This window comes from Raphanus sativus, chromosome 3 (genome assembly GCF_000801105.2).
Source record: "Raphanus sativus cultivar WK10039 chromosome 3, ASM80110v3, whole genome shotgun sequence".
Lineage (NCBI taxonomy): Eukaryota > Viridiplantae > Streptophyta > Magnoliopsida > Brassicales > Brassicaceae > Raphanus > Raphanus sativus.
Genome location: NC_079513.1, coordinates 13045649 through 13061097, shown reverse-complemented (window position 1 = coordinate 13061097; position 15449 = coordinate 13045649). Strand labels below are relative to the sequence as shown.

Sequence of the window (15449 nt, the reverse complement as noted above, 5' to 3'; positions counted from 1 at the left end):
TGTTGAAAAATCATTTCTTGTATCAGTTAGAGAATATTTAGGTAAGTAGATAATTAATGATAATTTTAAATGAATTTATTACTAAAGAAAATGGCACAAGTTGGTAAATACTAAAAAAAATTAAAGGTTATTTTCTATTTGTATTTCACTTTTAATAGGATAGATTTCACGTTACATTAACATATTGCTTTCTTGTATATCATTGTCACGTCCATATGACTATATGAGTTCAATTCATATGACTGGAGTAAACAAAAAGGGAACAAATTATACAAAACGTGCAAATATAAACGAATCATTAAAAAATGAAAGGTGGTCATAAGAAACTTGCTAGATGCTCGATTCAGATCAGCCTGTAAAAAGATTTCCAATCCTTGCTAGTTTTCTAGAATAAATAATGTGCCCACCTGGTAAATTATCTAAATGTGGTCTCGAAAAACTTCAAGAAACTATTCCATTTGAAAAACTATCATACTCGACTTCTTCTTCAAAGAAAAAACTATCATACTCGACTTTATTTTTAGATTAAAGATAACTTGTTTTGGAGTAGATTGTTGATGTAAAGATGTCCGCCCTAAAATAGTCGCTGACATAGTTGCTGAAACAGACGTCGTAGTGAGTGGTGAAGACCATGTGGAGTCGAGATGCTGAGCTGGAGTCGTGTAAACTTAGAGAGCAAGGGAGTATCTTGAAGAAAAGGCAAAGATGAATAAACTTGGGGAGCAAGTTTATGACTTAAAAGAAGAGGAATAAGTGCATTCCAAGAAAAGGAAAGTTGCACTTATTGATATGGAAGATGTCCATATTGTGGTTCCTTGGAGACTAGGGTTTCGGGAACGTGAAGAACTATATAAGATAGCTATAAGTCGTCTGTAGAGAGACAGAGACACATATGCTGGTCTTATAGAGAGAGAGAAGCGCTTGGAAGTGTTCTGGGTCGTGCTGAAGCAGAGGCTGAAGTACTTGACGGTGGAAAGACATAAGCATGTAGCTTAGGAATTGTTCAGTAGCAGCTGTTAGGGTATTAACAGGCTAACGAGGCTGATTAAGCAGAATTTGTAATTGAGTTGTACAAGGCGATTTCTAATAAAGCTATTGGGTGTTCTTGTGTATTTTGTCTCTCTAATTTACCTTCTGCAGTACTATTGTTTGTGTCGTCTTTGCACTTACATAGATTTGTGCTGATGTTGTAATTTCTGAAAATGAATTCAAATATGATAGATTAAATAATATTTTATGAATATGGTTAAATACGATAGTTTTTTTTGTGCACCCTATGATTGTTTAAACATGTTATTTCCCCTATAGATTGTTGAATAATAGTTTGAAATGTAATATTTTTATTTTTGTTATAATTTGTTATATCTTCAACAGCTAAAATAAATAAATTGAATGTGTATATATATGATCGGATGATAAGTTCTAACATTATTCACTCTCCTTTTACTCAGTAATTACATTGGTACTCTATTTATTTTGTTCAGAACCTTGAAAAAGATGTGATAATACGCATATATTTTTCTCAAAAAAAAAAGATAATACGCATATATACATACATGTCCAGTGTATAAAACAAGGAAATGTGTTTATTGGATAATGAGATATAGTTCCGTCTTTATCACTCAGATAAACAACACAACATTACATACCTTAAGACACACCACATAGTATACGACTTCTCTTTATTACTCGACACATGACATCGTTAACTCACACACAGACACAAACCCCACATTAGTGTCTTTAACATTTGAGGTTGGTTCCAGGAGTGACCCCAAGCTTCTTGCAGAAATCCAAGTAATGGTTAACCCTGCTCTGCACTGCGGCTGGACGCCCACCGTCGCACTCACCGCCGTTGATCCTCCTCGTGGTGGCTCCAAATCCTCGGCTCAAAACCGGACGCACATTCTTGTTCCAAAACCACATGGCACACTTGAAAGCCACGGTTGGGCTACGAGCCACCATATCTGGATCTTTCAAGAGAGGAAGTCCAAGAAACTTTCCGGCTGCACCGTAGTTGTAGTTCCATGTGATTTGGATCGGACCACGACCGTAGTAGTTCTTGCCCGGTTGACAAGGGTATGTTGTGCTCGGTGAGCAGTACCTTCCCCTCGCTATTTCTTCTTTGTAGCAAAAACCTTTACATCACCAAAGAAAATTAAAATAAACTTTTATTTCAAACATCACCAAAGAAAATTAAAATAAACTTTTATTTCAAATAATGAAATGGATCCCCAGCCAATTAAATAAATAATTAGAAGATCTAATCAAAATATAACCGGATATTTTTTTTGCAACAAAGCTAGAAAATCCTTATATTTTATGAGTTTTTCAGGTCTCTATAAATTTCTTCAACTATCGAAATTAAACCCTAATACAAACTGTAACCAAAGGTATTACATACACTTGCGTTAAACTTTCTATAGCTGACTGCATATTATAAGAAAAATCACCATAAAGGTAACTATAAATTAGTTACTTTACGATGTTTTCTGATGAAAATAATGATAGTAAACGGTAGAGCTTACTTCCAGATTCGTGAGAGAACTGAGCCAACATGGCTGCAATCTCACGCTTAGCAACGGTTCCTTTGTAGGCTGCAAACGATTCAGCGGCCGCGATGAACGCCTGGCGAGTGTAGAACCCTTTGGCTGGGCAACCACGTCCGACTTTACTCATGATGCCGTTGAAGAACGCTGGGGTAACAACGCTAGCTATGGTACCGCGAGGACCAGCGTTTAAACCGCCACTACCACTGGGAGTTGGAGTAGGTTTAGGTTTGGATTTGCAAGGTCCACTCTGACATCCCGTGCCACAGTAGGCGTTTGTGGTACCACAATAACCCCACCTGCTGCAGCACATGTTGCCTTTACAACCGGTTTTACCGCAGTTTTGAGAAAATGCGGTTTCGGTCATGATGGTTAAAGCGAAGAGGAAAATCATGAGAGCGTTTTTGAGAAGAACATTGTGTGTCGCCATCTTTTGGATCGAATTTTTTTGAGGGTGAGTTGTGTGAAGAAATGAGAGGGTTTGGAGACGTATTTATAGTGTAAACCTGGCATTATTGAATTATGTTTGGTCAAGGCTACATATGTTTTATAAAAAAGTCATGATCCATTCCTTTCCTTGTAGTTGCGATTAAGGATAAATACTATGATCATTTGAATATGGACTTGGTCTTAACATTTAGACCATCTCTAATGGCACTCTATAATCTCTTCTATATTTTACACTAAAATAGAGTAACTCTATTATAGAGTTGAATTTGTTCCAATAGTTCACTCTATAATAGAGTTACCTATAAATAGAGTGAATTATAGAGTAATATTGCTTTTCCACTCCAAATATAGAGTAAAAATGAACATTACTCTATAATTCACTCTATTTATAGAATAATTCTATTATATATAGAGTGAACCATTAGAGCAAATCTAACTCTATAATAGAGTTACTCCATTTTAGTGTAAAATATAGAAGAGATTATAGAGTGCCATTGGAGATGTCCTTAGCTGAATTTTAATAAAATCGTTCTTAAGATAATCTTTTCTAATCAAACAAGTCGGGGATTGGGTCGGTTCACATACACCTACAACCTTTTTTTTTTGACAAAAAGATAAGCCTACAACCTAATTGAACGATTAAAATCTAATAACTTTAAAAATATATTTATCTATATCTCGATGTCTAACCAAGAACAAAGAACATTTATATTGTGCATTCGTATATACAGCTAAACTGATTAGCTTGATAGCCTCGATCCATTATTGTTCGATATTCGTTGAATTAAAAGTAAACTCTGGCTTAATTTTATCAAAGAATTCAGATGAAAATAACAAGAAAATTTACATCGTACGTCACTAACATTAAAAAGAATTATATATAATTGGTTGCTTAATTAACGGTGTTATTGTCACATAATGTATGGGTGTATTATGTTCCTGAAGGTTCTACGATCGCGTGAGACTCTGCATGCGGACATTTTTTTTCTGGTAGAGATTAAAAACTTAAAGTTCTACAAAGGGAATTCTGTATGGAAACAAAGCCAAAACTAAGAGCAATAATGGAGGATTTTTAAAATATTAAGCGTGGATCCATTTCGTGTAATAGTTTTGAACATTTATATTAATCAACTTTAATACATATGATGTTATCCAAAATAATATTTTGTGTAAAGACTTTTTCTTCGACGATCATACATATTAGCAATCTAGTGAACAAAATATCAGATATCTTGGGCGACTTAATTTCAAAGAATTTTTCAAAAAATAAAAAACTTAATATTAAAGAATTTCACCAAATATTCATAAAATAATTATAATTCTACCAGAAAATTTGAAAACCGTTCTCTACCGGAGAATTTCAAAGCATCCAACCATATACATATATAATGCTTACTTACGTTGTACATATAAGATCAAGGTATGTGATACGACTTTTTCAAACCTATGTTATACAATTAATTTGAAACTAAGTAGTTGAATCTGTGTTATTTCATAAACATATGATATATATTATTAAAACAGAAGTACACATATAAAATATCTCTTAGCTTTCTAACTTATTTACGATGATATATCATTGAAGTAATTAAATGAATTTATCTTTAAGTAATTATTTTCTTTTCATATTTGTTAAATAATTTTCTAAATCAAATTTAGGTTAATTTTCATGTTTAATATATTTTCTAAAACAAATTAGCTAATTTTTGAAAATATTCAAATTTACAATCGATATTAAAAACGAATATACCTTTTAAAATTATTACGATATTACTTGTGAATACTATAAAAATGATAGGAACTATAGAGAAAATAATTCAAAAGAATGATAAAAAATTAATTAGGAGGAAAAACTGTAGAGACGAAATATAACAAAATATTATAATGAATTCCCTGCTATTCCTTTCCTCAATTTGTGTCACCAGTTGCACCCATAGTTTTCAACTTTTAAGGACTGAGATGTTTTGGAAATGATAATGTTCATCTTTCTCACGTAGTGATAACTTTAGCTAACATTCCAAATCTGTTGTTCAGAAAAAAAAAGCTAACATTCCAAATCATTAACAAATGTATAATTAACAATTTAACGAATCGTTAAATTGACTAACTAATAATAACTATATGTTATTTAAAGGGGTTTACTTAGCGAGTAACGACAATTAAGAGGTTTACTTCAGCGCTAATTAAGGATCCTTAGAATGCGCCGGCGTGGCCCTATCCTTTCAGAGTCAACTCAAGCATGTCACATGTTCACATGAATGAACACTCCTTTGTTTCCCTGGTCAAAAGGTAAGAATTCATTACTATTTCTTCTTCACAGTCATGTGGTTTTTTTCTCTGACAAAATAAGTTAGTCATTCGATTCATAATTTTTAAAAACTGAAAGTATTATACTTGCGATGATTCCATGTCACACAAACCATATGTTTATAATCGTAATAGTATTCTACTCAAATTCGAATTTTGATCTCAAATGATTTTATTTTTCATTCTTTATACAAGGCCGGCTCAACTATATTATAGACCCTAGGGCAAATTTAAAATTATGCCTTCTAATTCCAATGTTTTTGAAGAAAATTATGCCCTCTAACACATAAAACATATAAAATAATTACTACAATAAAAATAGAAAGCGATAATATTTATAACTAACAAACATAAAATAATATACAAAAAGTTCTTACAGATTATGTTTTATAAATGTGAACATCAATGGTATAAAAATAGAAAATGTAAGTGAGTTTTAATTTTTATTTTATTTTTAGAAACAACACTTTAGGAAACAAAAAAAAAAGATAAGTGAAAAAACAAATTTATTAACAATAAAAAATTAAAGTTATCTACACGTCGGGTAATTTTTAAAAATATTGAGCCGAGTAACAAAATTTAAAAGTTACCTACACGTTGGGTAATTTTAAAATTGGACCTTGTAACAAAACTAAAAAATCTCGAATTGGACCCTGTAACAAAATCAAAAATTATCTACAAATGATTAATTATTTTTTATTTTAATTTTTCATTATTTAACTATGAATAACGCTTCATTTTCAAATATAAAATCAAAAATATAATGTTTAGATTAGAAGAAAAAAATTGGACCCTTTCTTCCACTGGGCCCTGGGCCCTGGGCCACGCACCTGTTGTCCTTCCCAATCAGCCGGCACTGTCTTTATGCAACAGTCCACTAATTTATTAATTAACGCCATTCGAAATGGTATTGTTTATCAATTTTAAATTTATACTCAACATATTATTCTTTTTACATTTATTGAAAATGATCGTTAAAACGAATATAATAAGAATATGAACCATGACTTGTGATTTGATGGCGATTAACTTGAGGGCAAAAGTCTAATATTATGAAATTACCAGGATTCGAGTTCCGACCACTGAGAAATTTATTTTTTGGCATCGGTAGAAACAGGAGACCGACCCGTGACTAATCTAGACCACTTCTGCAGATTAAGGATACCCTTGTATAATTAAAAAAAACCCGAATAGAATAAAACTAGCTAGTTAGATCATCTTTCTTCAAATCACCAAGTTTCATAATGTCGGAGTATGATAATGAGATATTAGAACATCTCCTATCTCATTTCATCTTTTACTCTAAAATAAAATAAAATAGAGTATATAATAAAAAATACTCCTACTCAACTTCATATCTCACTTAATAATAAAGTGTACTCAATAATTAAAATAATCTAATTTTTATTTGTTTAGTATTCCATTATAGAGTTAGAAATATATAACTTAATTGATTTCCTTTTTACCACCTGCAAATACACCTTTTGCGGTTGGTAGATGTTGACAGCGTTTCAAAAAACAATCATATAAACCGCTACAAATCATTTCAAACCGATCTGAAACTCTTAAAATCAAAAGCTTGTTCCAGTTAGTGTTTGCATTTGCGGACGATTATAGGTGGATAAATAAATATAAATTTAATTTGAAAAAAATATAATTTTTAAATTAAAAGTGGAAATATTATAAAAAATAACACATTTTATATATTAATTTAAATTCATAAAAAGTATCATAATTTATTTTATAAAAACTTTAAACGAACTATTCATTAGAGTTTTTTAAAAGTAATATACACACCTATATATATACATATATAACACACCTATATATATATACATATATAAAATGAAACAAAATATTCTTTTAAAAGTTTTGATTTAAATTTTCAAAAAATTATTAAAACTATAAAATTATTATAATTTTTAACTAATTAAAAAATTAAATAAATAAACATAATATTATTATTAGTCATATTATATTATTAATAATTATATTTTATCACAATAGTATGCTTTTTATATTTTTATAATGTTATAATACCTTAATATTGGTAATTTATTATTAAACCGCTGTAATATCTCATAATCTACCAGTCACAAATATCCAGCAAACGAAACAATTTTCAGACGTTGTGCCAGTCATACAAAACACTTAATAACGTTTGAAGTCGCAACCACCTGTATCTGTAAACTCCCGCTCCCGCAACCGCTACGTTTGCACCTGTCGGGTCCATAGTATTATTGAAATATTTTTACTTCATATTCTTTATACTTTGTTTTGAATGAAAAGATTGAGTTTTACATTGGAGATGTTCTTAGAAACTGAAATGTTGAAATGTTAATCTCATATCGCCATGGCAAACCGGGTGGTCGTATTACACTAAATTAATTATCAAATACTATCGAATACCTTGCCGAATTCATTTATTTTTAATCTATCTATTTTGATAAGATGAATTTGATCAATTGCCGTCTATGATAAATAAACAAATATTATGACTATAAAATAAATGTTTCAGAGCATTTTTCTAATTCTCTAACTTTGTATTACCAGACTTAGAAACCAGAAATTCAATATCTACTCTTTTGGGTATGGACCAACTTTGGAAATTAAAGATGATGGATGTTTTTACATGAAAAAGATTGATGTTTTATAATAATATCGAGAATTTAACAAGCTTTGTATTGTTAACGTTAGTCATAAGTCATAACTGTTGAAGCAAGCACTAGTAAATTACTAAAATTGTCCTAAAAACAAATTACCTTGAAAATAATAATTTTGGATTAAAATACATGGATAGAATTACCCACGTAGATATGGTATCTCTTAACCAACTAAAAAATAGTCACATCATATTTTCAGTGTAGATTTTATCAACCCCGTACCTTATACATATACAGTTTGTAAATACGCGAAAATTTGTTCACGTAGAAATGTTATAGGGCTTATTCGCGTAATAGCCTTGAAAACAAATTAGGTGAGTAATTATGACTTTGACATAATGTATACATTTATGAAATAAACCATCCGGTTTTATCTTTTCGCTTAGCAGATATTCAGTTGCAAGGAAAAGTATAAGTGACGTCGTCATTTTTGTGGCATATTTACAATCACATATCGAAACACAGTGTGCATACCAGATTTCTTTACAGTCACATATTTTTTATTGTAAACAGTAAATGTGTGGTACTGTACAAAATAGTAACATTAAATAGTGTGTTCGATTTATTTATACACAAATGTTCTATTATATATCATCAAAATAGTATATGACACCAATTCTATCTCAATCCTTAAAATTTAGATACTAAACCTTCTTCGAACCCCACCCCAACTCTAAATCATAATCAATACACCTTAAAACTAAAAACTCTTAACCCAATTATAAATCATAAATCCAAATATAAACCCTAAATCCAAATAGAATGGAACAAAATATATAGTATAGTATATATTGGTGAAATTATGAAATATCTAGGATTGCATAGAAGAAGTTGATGCTGACCCCCACTATACATTCTCACCTTCTAATTATTAAACCCTAAATCATAATCGTTAAACTCTAAACCCAAATATCAAAATCTAAAAATACATAATATTATGTAATATTAAATTATATAATATAATATTAAACTATACAATATAAAATATAGTACAAATTTTATAGCTTCAAAAATATATAACAATAGTTTAGAGTTTAAGAAAATTACAAACTATATTTCTAAATAAAATAGAAGACTTTTTATTAATCGTCAAATAAAATGAAACATGATAAAAGAGTATAATAACAGAATATATCATATTACATAATATGAATAGAACAAACATAATACATATTGTTTTACACTTATATTATATATGCATATAATAGAATAGAACACAATTTAACAAAAAATGTTCATCTTTTTCGATCAACTTTGTTTCTTCTCAAATTTGTTGGATTATTAATGAAATTATCTATGTTGATGGAAAAAGTTTATGGTGAATAATAGAGTTTCGAAGACTCATGTGGCGAGTGACAAAGCTTATGCAGTGGCGATCACCTCCACCGGCACCATAATCATGATCGATTCACTGTTACCACTATATTCGTTTATGCTGTAATTGCTCCTATTCCATGTATGTTATTTTCTTCCGTCTACTGTATTAACAACAAAATTCTTCTTTCTGACGCGATTACATGTACTATCTCCACTGATTTCTTAACAGTGAGTGAATATCAAAAAACCATGAACTATTTTGCAATTAATATTTATTATTGTAAATTATTATTGTTTTGTAGGCTGAGCCAGTTGCATACAAGGATAAAAATGCATCATTACATAAAAGACACATATTATATCGGTATAGTAGGGTAATTGGTCACTGAGTTAATTATGCATTTTCTGGCGTCATACATCCCAATTTTCCAATGTTATATATTATTGGGAAATTGGGCTGTATAATGATGAAAAAATACTAATCAGGTAGATGTTTGATTTCCTTAATACATCCAGAACCGCGTGAGCACAAATTGTATACATAAGCGATAAACAAAATATATGCCCTCATTCATAAAAAGAAGCTTATAAATATCATTGTTCGCAAAAATCAACAAACAAACAAAATATATTTTAAACACATTTCATTTTCTCTCTAAAAACTTATTGACTAGACTTTGAAAATCAATATTTCTATAAAAATATTTAATTGATAAAATAGCCAAATCACTTAATTTTTTCTGTGATATACTCGAATGAGTATAATATTTTATCTGTTTCATTTAAAAAAAAAATATATTCCACACATGCAACCGAAACTGAAATCTTTCTATCAACATATAAGATTATGATAATTATTCACAACTTTGCGAACCATATGAAATTGTTCAAGCAAATAAAAGTAAATAAAATAACAAAATGATTGGGAAAAAGGAAAATAACATTAGCTTAATTATAATGATTTGTGACAAGTGATATATAAAGATTTATCAATAAGAAATTTAATTTATGAAAGTAGTTGTAGTAGAAGAAGAAAGTAAGTCGAAAATAGTGTTATGTTCTTTTGCTGTCCTGTCATGTTTTTTTAATAAAATTAACGAGAATTTTTTTCAAAAGATTTAAAGTATCTTATTATTTGTTGAGCTTTTAGCAATTTAAAACTTAATTCATATAGTTATTGACATTTTTTCGACAGTTATTGACATTTTTATTAGTTAAGATTAGTAACTAATTATATACATGTTATTGTTATTTTCTTAAATGCCCTAAGACAATGTTTCTTTTTCCATACAGGAAGCACCTCTCTGAATACACCTATACATAGTGTGGCTTTTATATAATAATGTCTTTCTATCCTTTCATACAACCGGTGAAACCTCCAGATAAAAAAAATTAATAATCATTAGATATCAAATAATTTGTGGCACTTCAATATCCACATCCTCCTCCTTTGTAACTTTACTAGTCAATTTTCTATGATGACCATGATCTCGTTCACATATTAGATTAATATCGTTACCACCGTCTGAGTTTTGAAAGTATTTTGTAATCGAAAAACTTCTCCCAAAATGCTAACCTTCGCTGTTTCCGAAACCTCCAATGCGCAGCTGCAGTTACAGCAGAAGCGGCAAAGAGCATCACCCGGACCAATTTGCCTCCACATCACACGGGCGAGGAGCATCACCCCGGTCGACAGTGTTACAGTTCCGTTCATCCATATTCCCAATCCAAGATTTATCATTGAGTGAAGACGAAATGTGAAAACCTGTAAGTTCCGATTTTGGTTCGAAGACGAGGTAGGAGATGAACAAAGAGTGTATTTCTATACTATTTTATAAAATGGAACAGATTGTCTTTCCTTCAAATTTGTCTCTTCTATTATTTGCCATGTTTATCAATATATAGTGTAATATTTACTATGTTATATTTCATTCGATGCTTGAAAAAGTGGGTTAAATCTTGTTCGTTGTTGTTTCATGTTCTATTGATATGAATTTAGTATCAGTGTATATATGTGTTTTATATTAGTGTGTATATGATTTTGTAAAGTGAAATAATATATTGAATGTAAATGTAATGGACTTTATTATGACATCAAATAAAAAAATGTAATGTGATGTTGAATGGAATGATATTCATATGATGTGGTCTCTTTCACCTATTTTCTCTAATGTCGTCAATCTTCATTTCTTTCGCTACATTCAATCCGATTTTGGTGTAAGCATTACCTTTTTCTTTGCAATCATAGACACATCAAACTTTGAAAAATATGTATTGTGCTATATTGTTTGTCACATTTTCTATTCCATATGCTTATGTAGAATGAAAATGTTTCTTACTCACATTTTAAAATTTGGGTTTAGTTTTTGAATGATTGGGATTGACACTGAATTAGGGTTTATATTTCCATATAGGGTTTAGTGATTAGTGGCTAGCGTTTAGTTTATGAAAGATTTGGTTTTACATAGGGTTAGGGTTTATATTTCCATATAGGGTTTAGAGATTAGTTGATAGGTTTTAATTTATGTATGATTGGAATTGACACTGGGGCAATCATCACCACCTTCCATGAAGGTATAACCATATCAACATTTAGAAAATATGTTAAGATGATCTTTTGAATGCAACTACATTTTTATCTTTCTATTTTATATGCCTCATGCAAAATGGTAATGCATCTTACTAGCATTTCAAAATGTGGATTTAGTTTATGGAATATTGGAGTTAACACTGGATTATGGTTTATATTTCCTGTGTAGGGTTTAGTGTTTAGTTGATATGGTTTAATTTATACTTCTGTGTTGGGTTATTTCGTCGTAAATTTATTATTTTTATTCTATTATATTTGTCCAACTTAGTATAGAAATATTATTTTACAGTGAATAAGTATGAGATATGTTTTGTTGTTGTATCATTGATACGAATCTTGGTTTATGTGTAATGATCGAAACTGAGCATTTACAAACTTAATTTTATCAATGATACAACTTTGTTTATAGTTTAGTATTTAAAAGTTGGGGTTGAATTTAGTAATTAGTGGTTGTGAGTGGAATTAGAATCCTATACTATTTCGATATTAAAAAGCTTCCTATGTTATCTGTTCATTTTACTATCCATAGTGATTAAGTATGCAGTAAATAATGTTGTGATGTTGGCTTCTTATGTGATGTGCTATTAAATAATACACATTCACTTATGTCCATAACAAAAATACATTGATGTTATCTACTTTATACTTATGTAACATGTTACTCAGTACTATTAAGGACATGGCGAAGGCACATCATACACTATGGAGGCTTGTGCACCCATAGTTATATCAATATGTACAGTTTTTATATAAAAAATCAATGAAATTGTGCTAGGTATAATGGTAAAATCTCTTATGTGCACCCGTAATGTTTCCGGATCAAGTCCATCTTTTGTTTATATTTTCATCTGTATACAATGATGCCCCCAGTTCAAAAAGATTCTAGCTTCACCCCTGATTAAGGGTATAACCGGATCAAAGAGATGATAACTGTTAGTTTCTACATTATGTTAAAATCAATGACATTTATTTAGTTTCTCCTCCAAATATGACTAGTTCATAAATAGTTAACGAAGAAAATAAAACAAAACATCTCTAAGAAATTAACACAAAAGGTGAGAAAAACTATAAACAACACAATAAATTTCACAGATTTAAAATCCTCAATGATATAAGAGAGTAAGAGTTTGATTCCTAAAATGGTCCTTCGACGAAGAGGACAAATGAGAAGTCATCGAAAGAGGCCCTCTTGATGTCGGTTATGATTTATGAACCCTATCATGTATAACTCCACGGCTCATTTTACGTGTGTGCATGTGGACCATTTTATCTGTAAGGATTTAGTTATATTAAAAAGAACATTTTCCCTCTAGTTCAACGTACTGCTTGTGTATATTTTTAATAATCAGTATAGCGATGAAAAATCAAGTGGAAAACAGTTCATTTTAGTTTTTTTTCATTGATTCGTAAATGCATATGTTTCTTGAGACCTATATGTCGACCGGTCCGTATTGCTGAAACTGTTTACTGCTACATTAATTATTCTTTGTGCAATTGTACGTAAAGTGTGAAATTTACATGCATACCATGCAAGAAAGACATTTTGTTTGAAATTTGACATTCTAACTGTAATGGGACATATACATCTGAACATTATAATAAGAGCAATTCTTGGATCCGCCCATAAGGATGAACCAACCAATAAGAATTCAATTTTTTCATAGTCAGTATCTTTAAAAAAAATATTGTTAACTTATATTATGTTTTTAAAATAAAAAATAAATAAATAAAATAGTAGTTGCAAAAATATTTTTAAGAAAAAATACCATCAGCAAAACACTAAACTCTAAACCCTTAGACAAATCCTAAATCTTTGAATTTTTTTGAAAATATAGTTTTAACACAATCAGCAAAACACTAAACCCTTGGATAAATCCTAAACCCTTGGATAAATCATAAACCTTAGGATTTAAGATTTATCCAATGGTTTAGGGTTTATCCAAAGATTTAGTGTTTACCCAAGGGTTTAGGGTTTAGTATTTAGGGTTTAGAGTTTAGTGTTTTGCTGACTGTGTTAAAAATGTTTTTTTTTTAAATTCAAGGATTTAGGATTTATCCAAGGGTAGTATTTAAGGTTTAGAGTTTAGTGTTTTGTTGACTGTGTTAAAAATATATATTTTTTTAAATTCAAGGATTTATGATTTATCCAAGGCTGTAGGGTCTACCAAGGATTTAGGGTTTACCAAGGGTTTTGACTCTAGGATTTAGGGTTTAGTGTTTTGCTGATGGTATTTTGTTTTAAAAAAATTGTTTTGTTTGCAACTACTATTATTTTTATTTATTTTTATCTTTTAGTTTAAAAAATAAAATATAATTTGACAATATTTTATTTTCTCTTTTAAAAATACTAAATATAAAAAAAAACAAATTTTTATTGGCTGGTGAACCTAAAGGTTCAGCATAGGGGATGAATCCAAGAATTACTCTTAAAATAAAGAAACAAATAAGCAAAAGTAAGAGCAATATTTTTTTCAAAAAAAGAAAAGAAAAGAGATAATAGAGAGGTAGACCTAGGAATTTGAGTCTTAGCCCACGGGTCCCGTCCCGTTTGACCTGCTGCGGAGTGGGTGTGGGTTGAACCGTTTTCAAAATTTGATTTGTGGGTGCGGATGCGGGTTGTGAGTATTTTATGCGGGACAAGTACGGGTTAGTGGATTTTGAACTGCGGATACCCGCCAACCCGCAAAGTTCTTTTAATATTTTCTTAAATGATTTTTTTTGTAAAAAGTATATATTTAAAAAATACGAGAATTTTTAAAATAATAATTAAAAAATTTAAAATATAAATTTTTTTAAATATAATTATATTATATATATATATTAGAAAAAAATAAATTAAATAATTATTTTAGAACAAAAATATAATTTGCGGGTCCCATGGATTACGCACAAAATTAAGCTGGGCGGGTGCGGGTATAAATTTATCTGTTCGTGGGTTGTGCGGGTCGGAGTTTTTGACCAAATAAGAATTGAAAGCCGGGGGTTGTGGGGCATGTTTGACCTGCAACCCAGCCTTATAGAGAAGTTATCAAAAAAAATTGAAAAACCTAAATACATGGCTAATATTCCAATAACTTAAAAACTATTTTCAAAATATAATAAAAAAGTAATATCTAATCAATTAATTTAGGGACCTAATTTTTATCTACCATTAACAAGTCATAGTATGACCTAGCCACTTAAAGAATTAATTTATATGTCATATTTGATTATTTACATTAATAATAAACCAACTATAAATTTGAATTTTATTTTTTAATTATAACAAAATCTGTTGAGAAAAAACTAAAAAAATCTTACATAAACCTTAAATATTTGTATAAAATAACATATTTATTAATTTCGTAATTAGTAATATAAAATTGTTATAAAATAAAAATAAAACTTAATATGAGTAAAAGTATCCTATATCAGTAAAATTTACTAAAATAATATAATAGATGCTACTTTGCATAAAATTTACTAAAATAATATATGTTAGTGTATGTTTTTAAACATGACATGTAAATATAAAATATCTTAAACATATTTCTTTTCTATAATATAAATAAATAAATTTTAAAATTGTATTAT

General features: G+C 29.5%; 1 protein-coding gene across 1 annotated transcript; it reads right to left on the bottom strand.

Annotated features, from left to right (window-relative positions):
* Positions 1–1547: 1547 nt before the first annotated feature.
* Positions 1548–3023, bottom strand: LOC108846134 (endochitinase At2g43610). Its single transcript, XM_018619354.2, has 2 exons — positions 2529–3023; positions 1548–2138 (listed from the first exon to the last, which is right to left on the bottom strand). The coding sequence occupies exons 1-2, from the start codon at positions 2977–2979 to the stop codon at positions 1744–1746; spliced, it is 846 nt and encodes a 281-aa protein (XP_018474856.1). The 5' UTR covers positions 2980–3023; the 3' UTR covers positions 1548–1743.
* Between the last annotated feature and the right edge of the window lie 12426 nt (positions 3024–15449).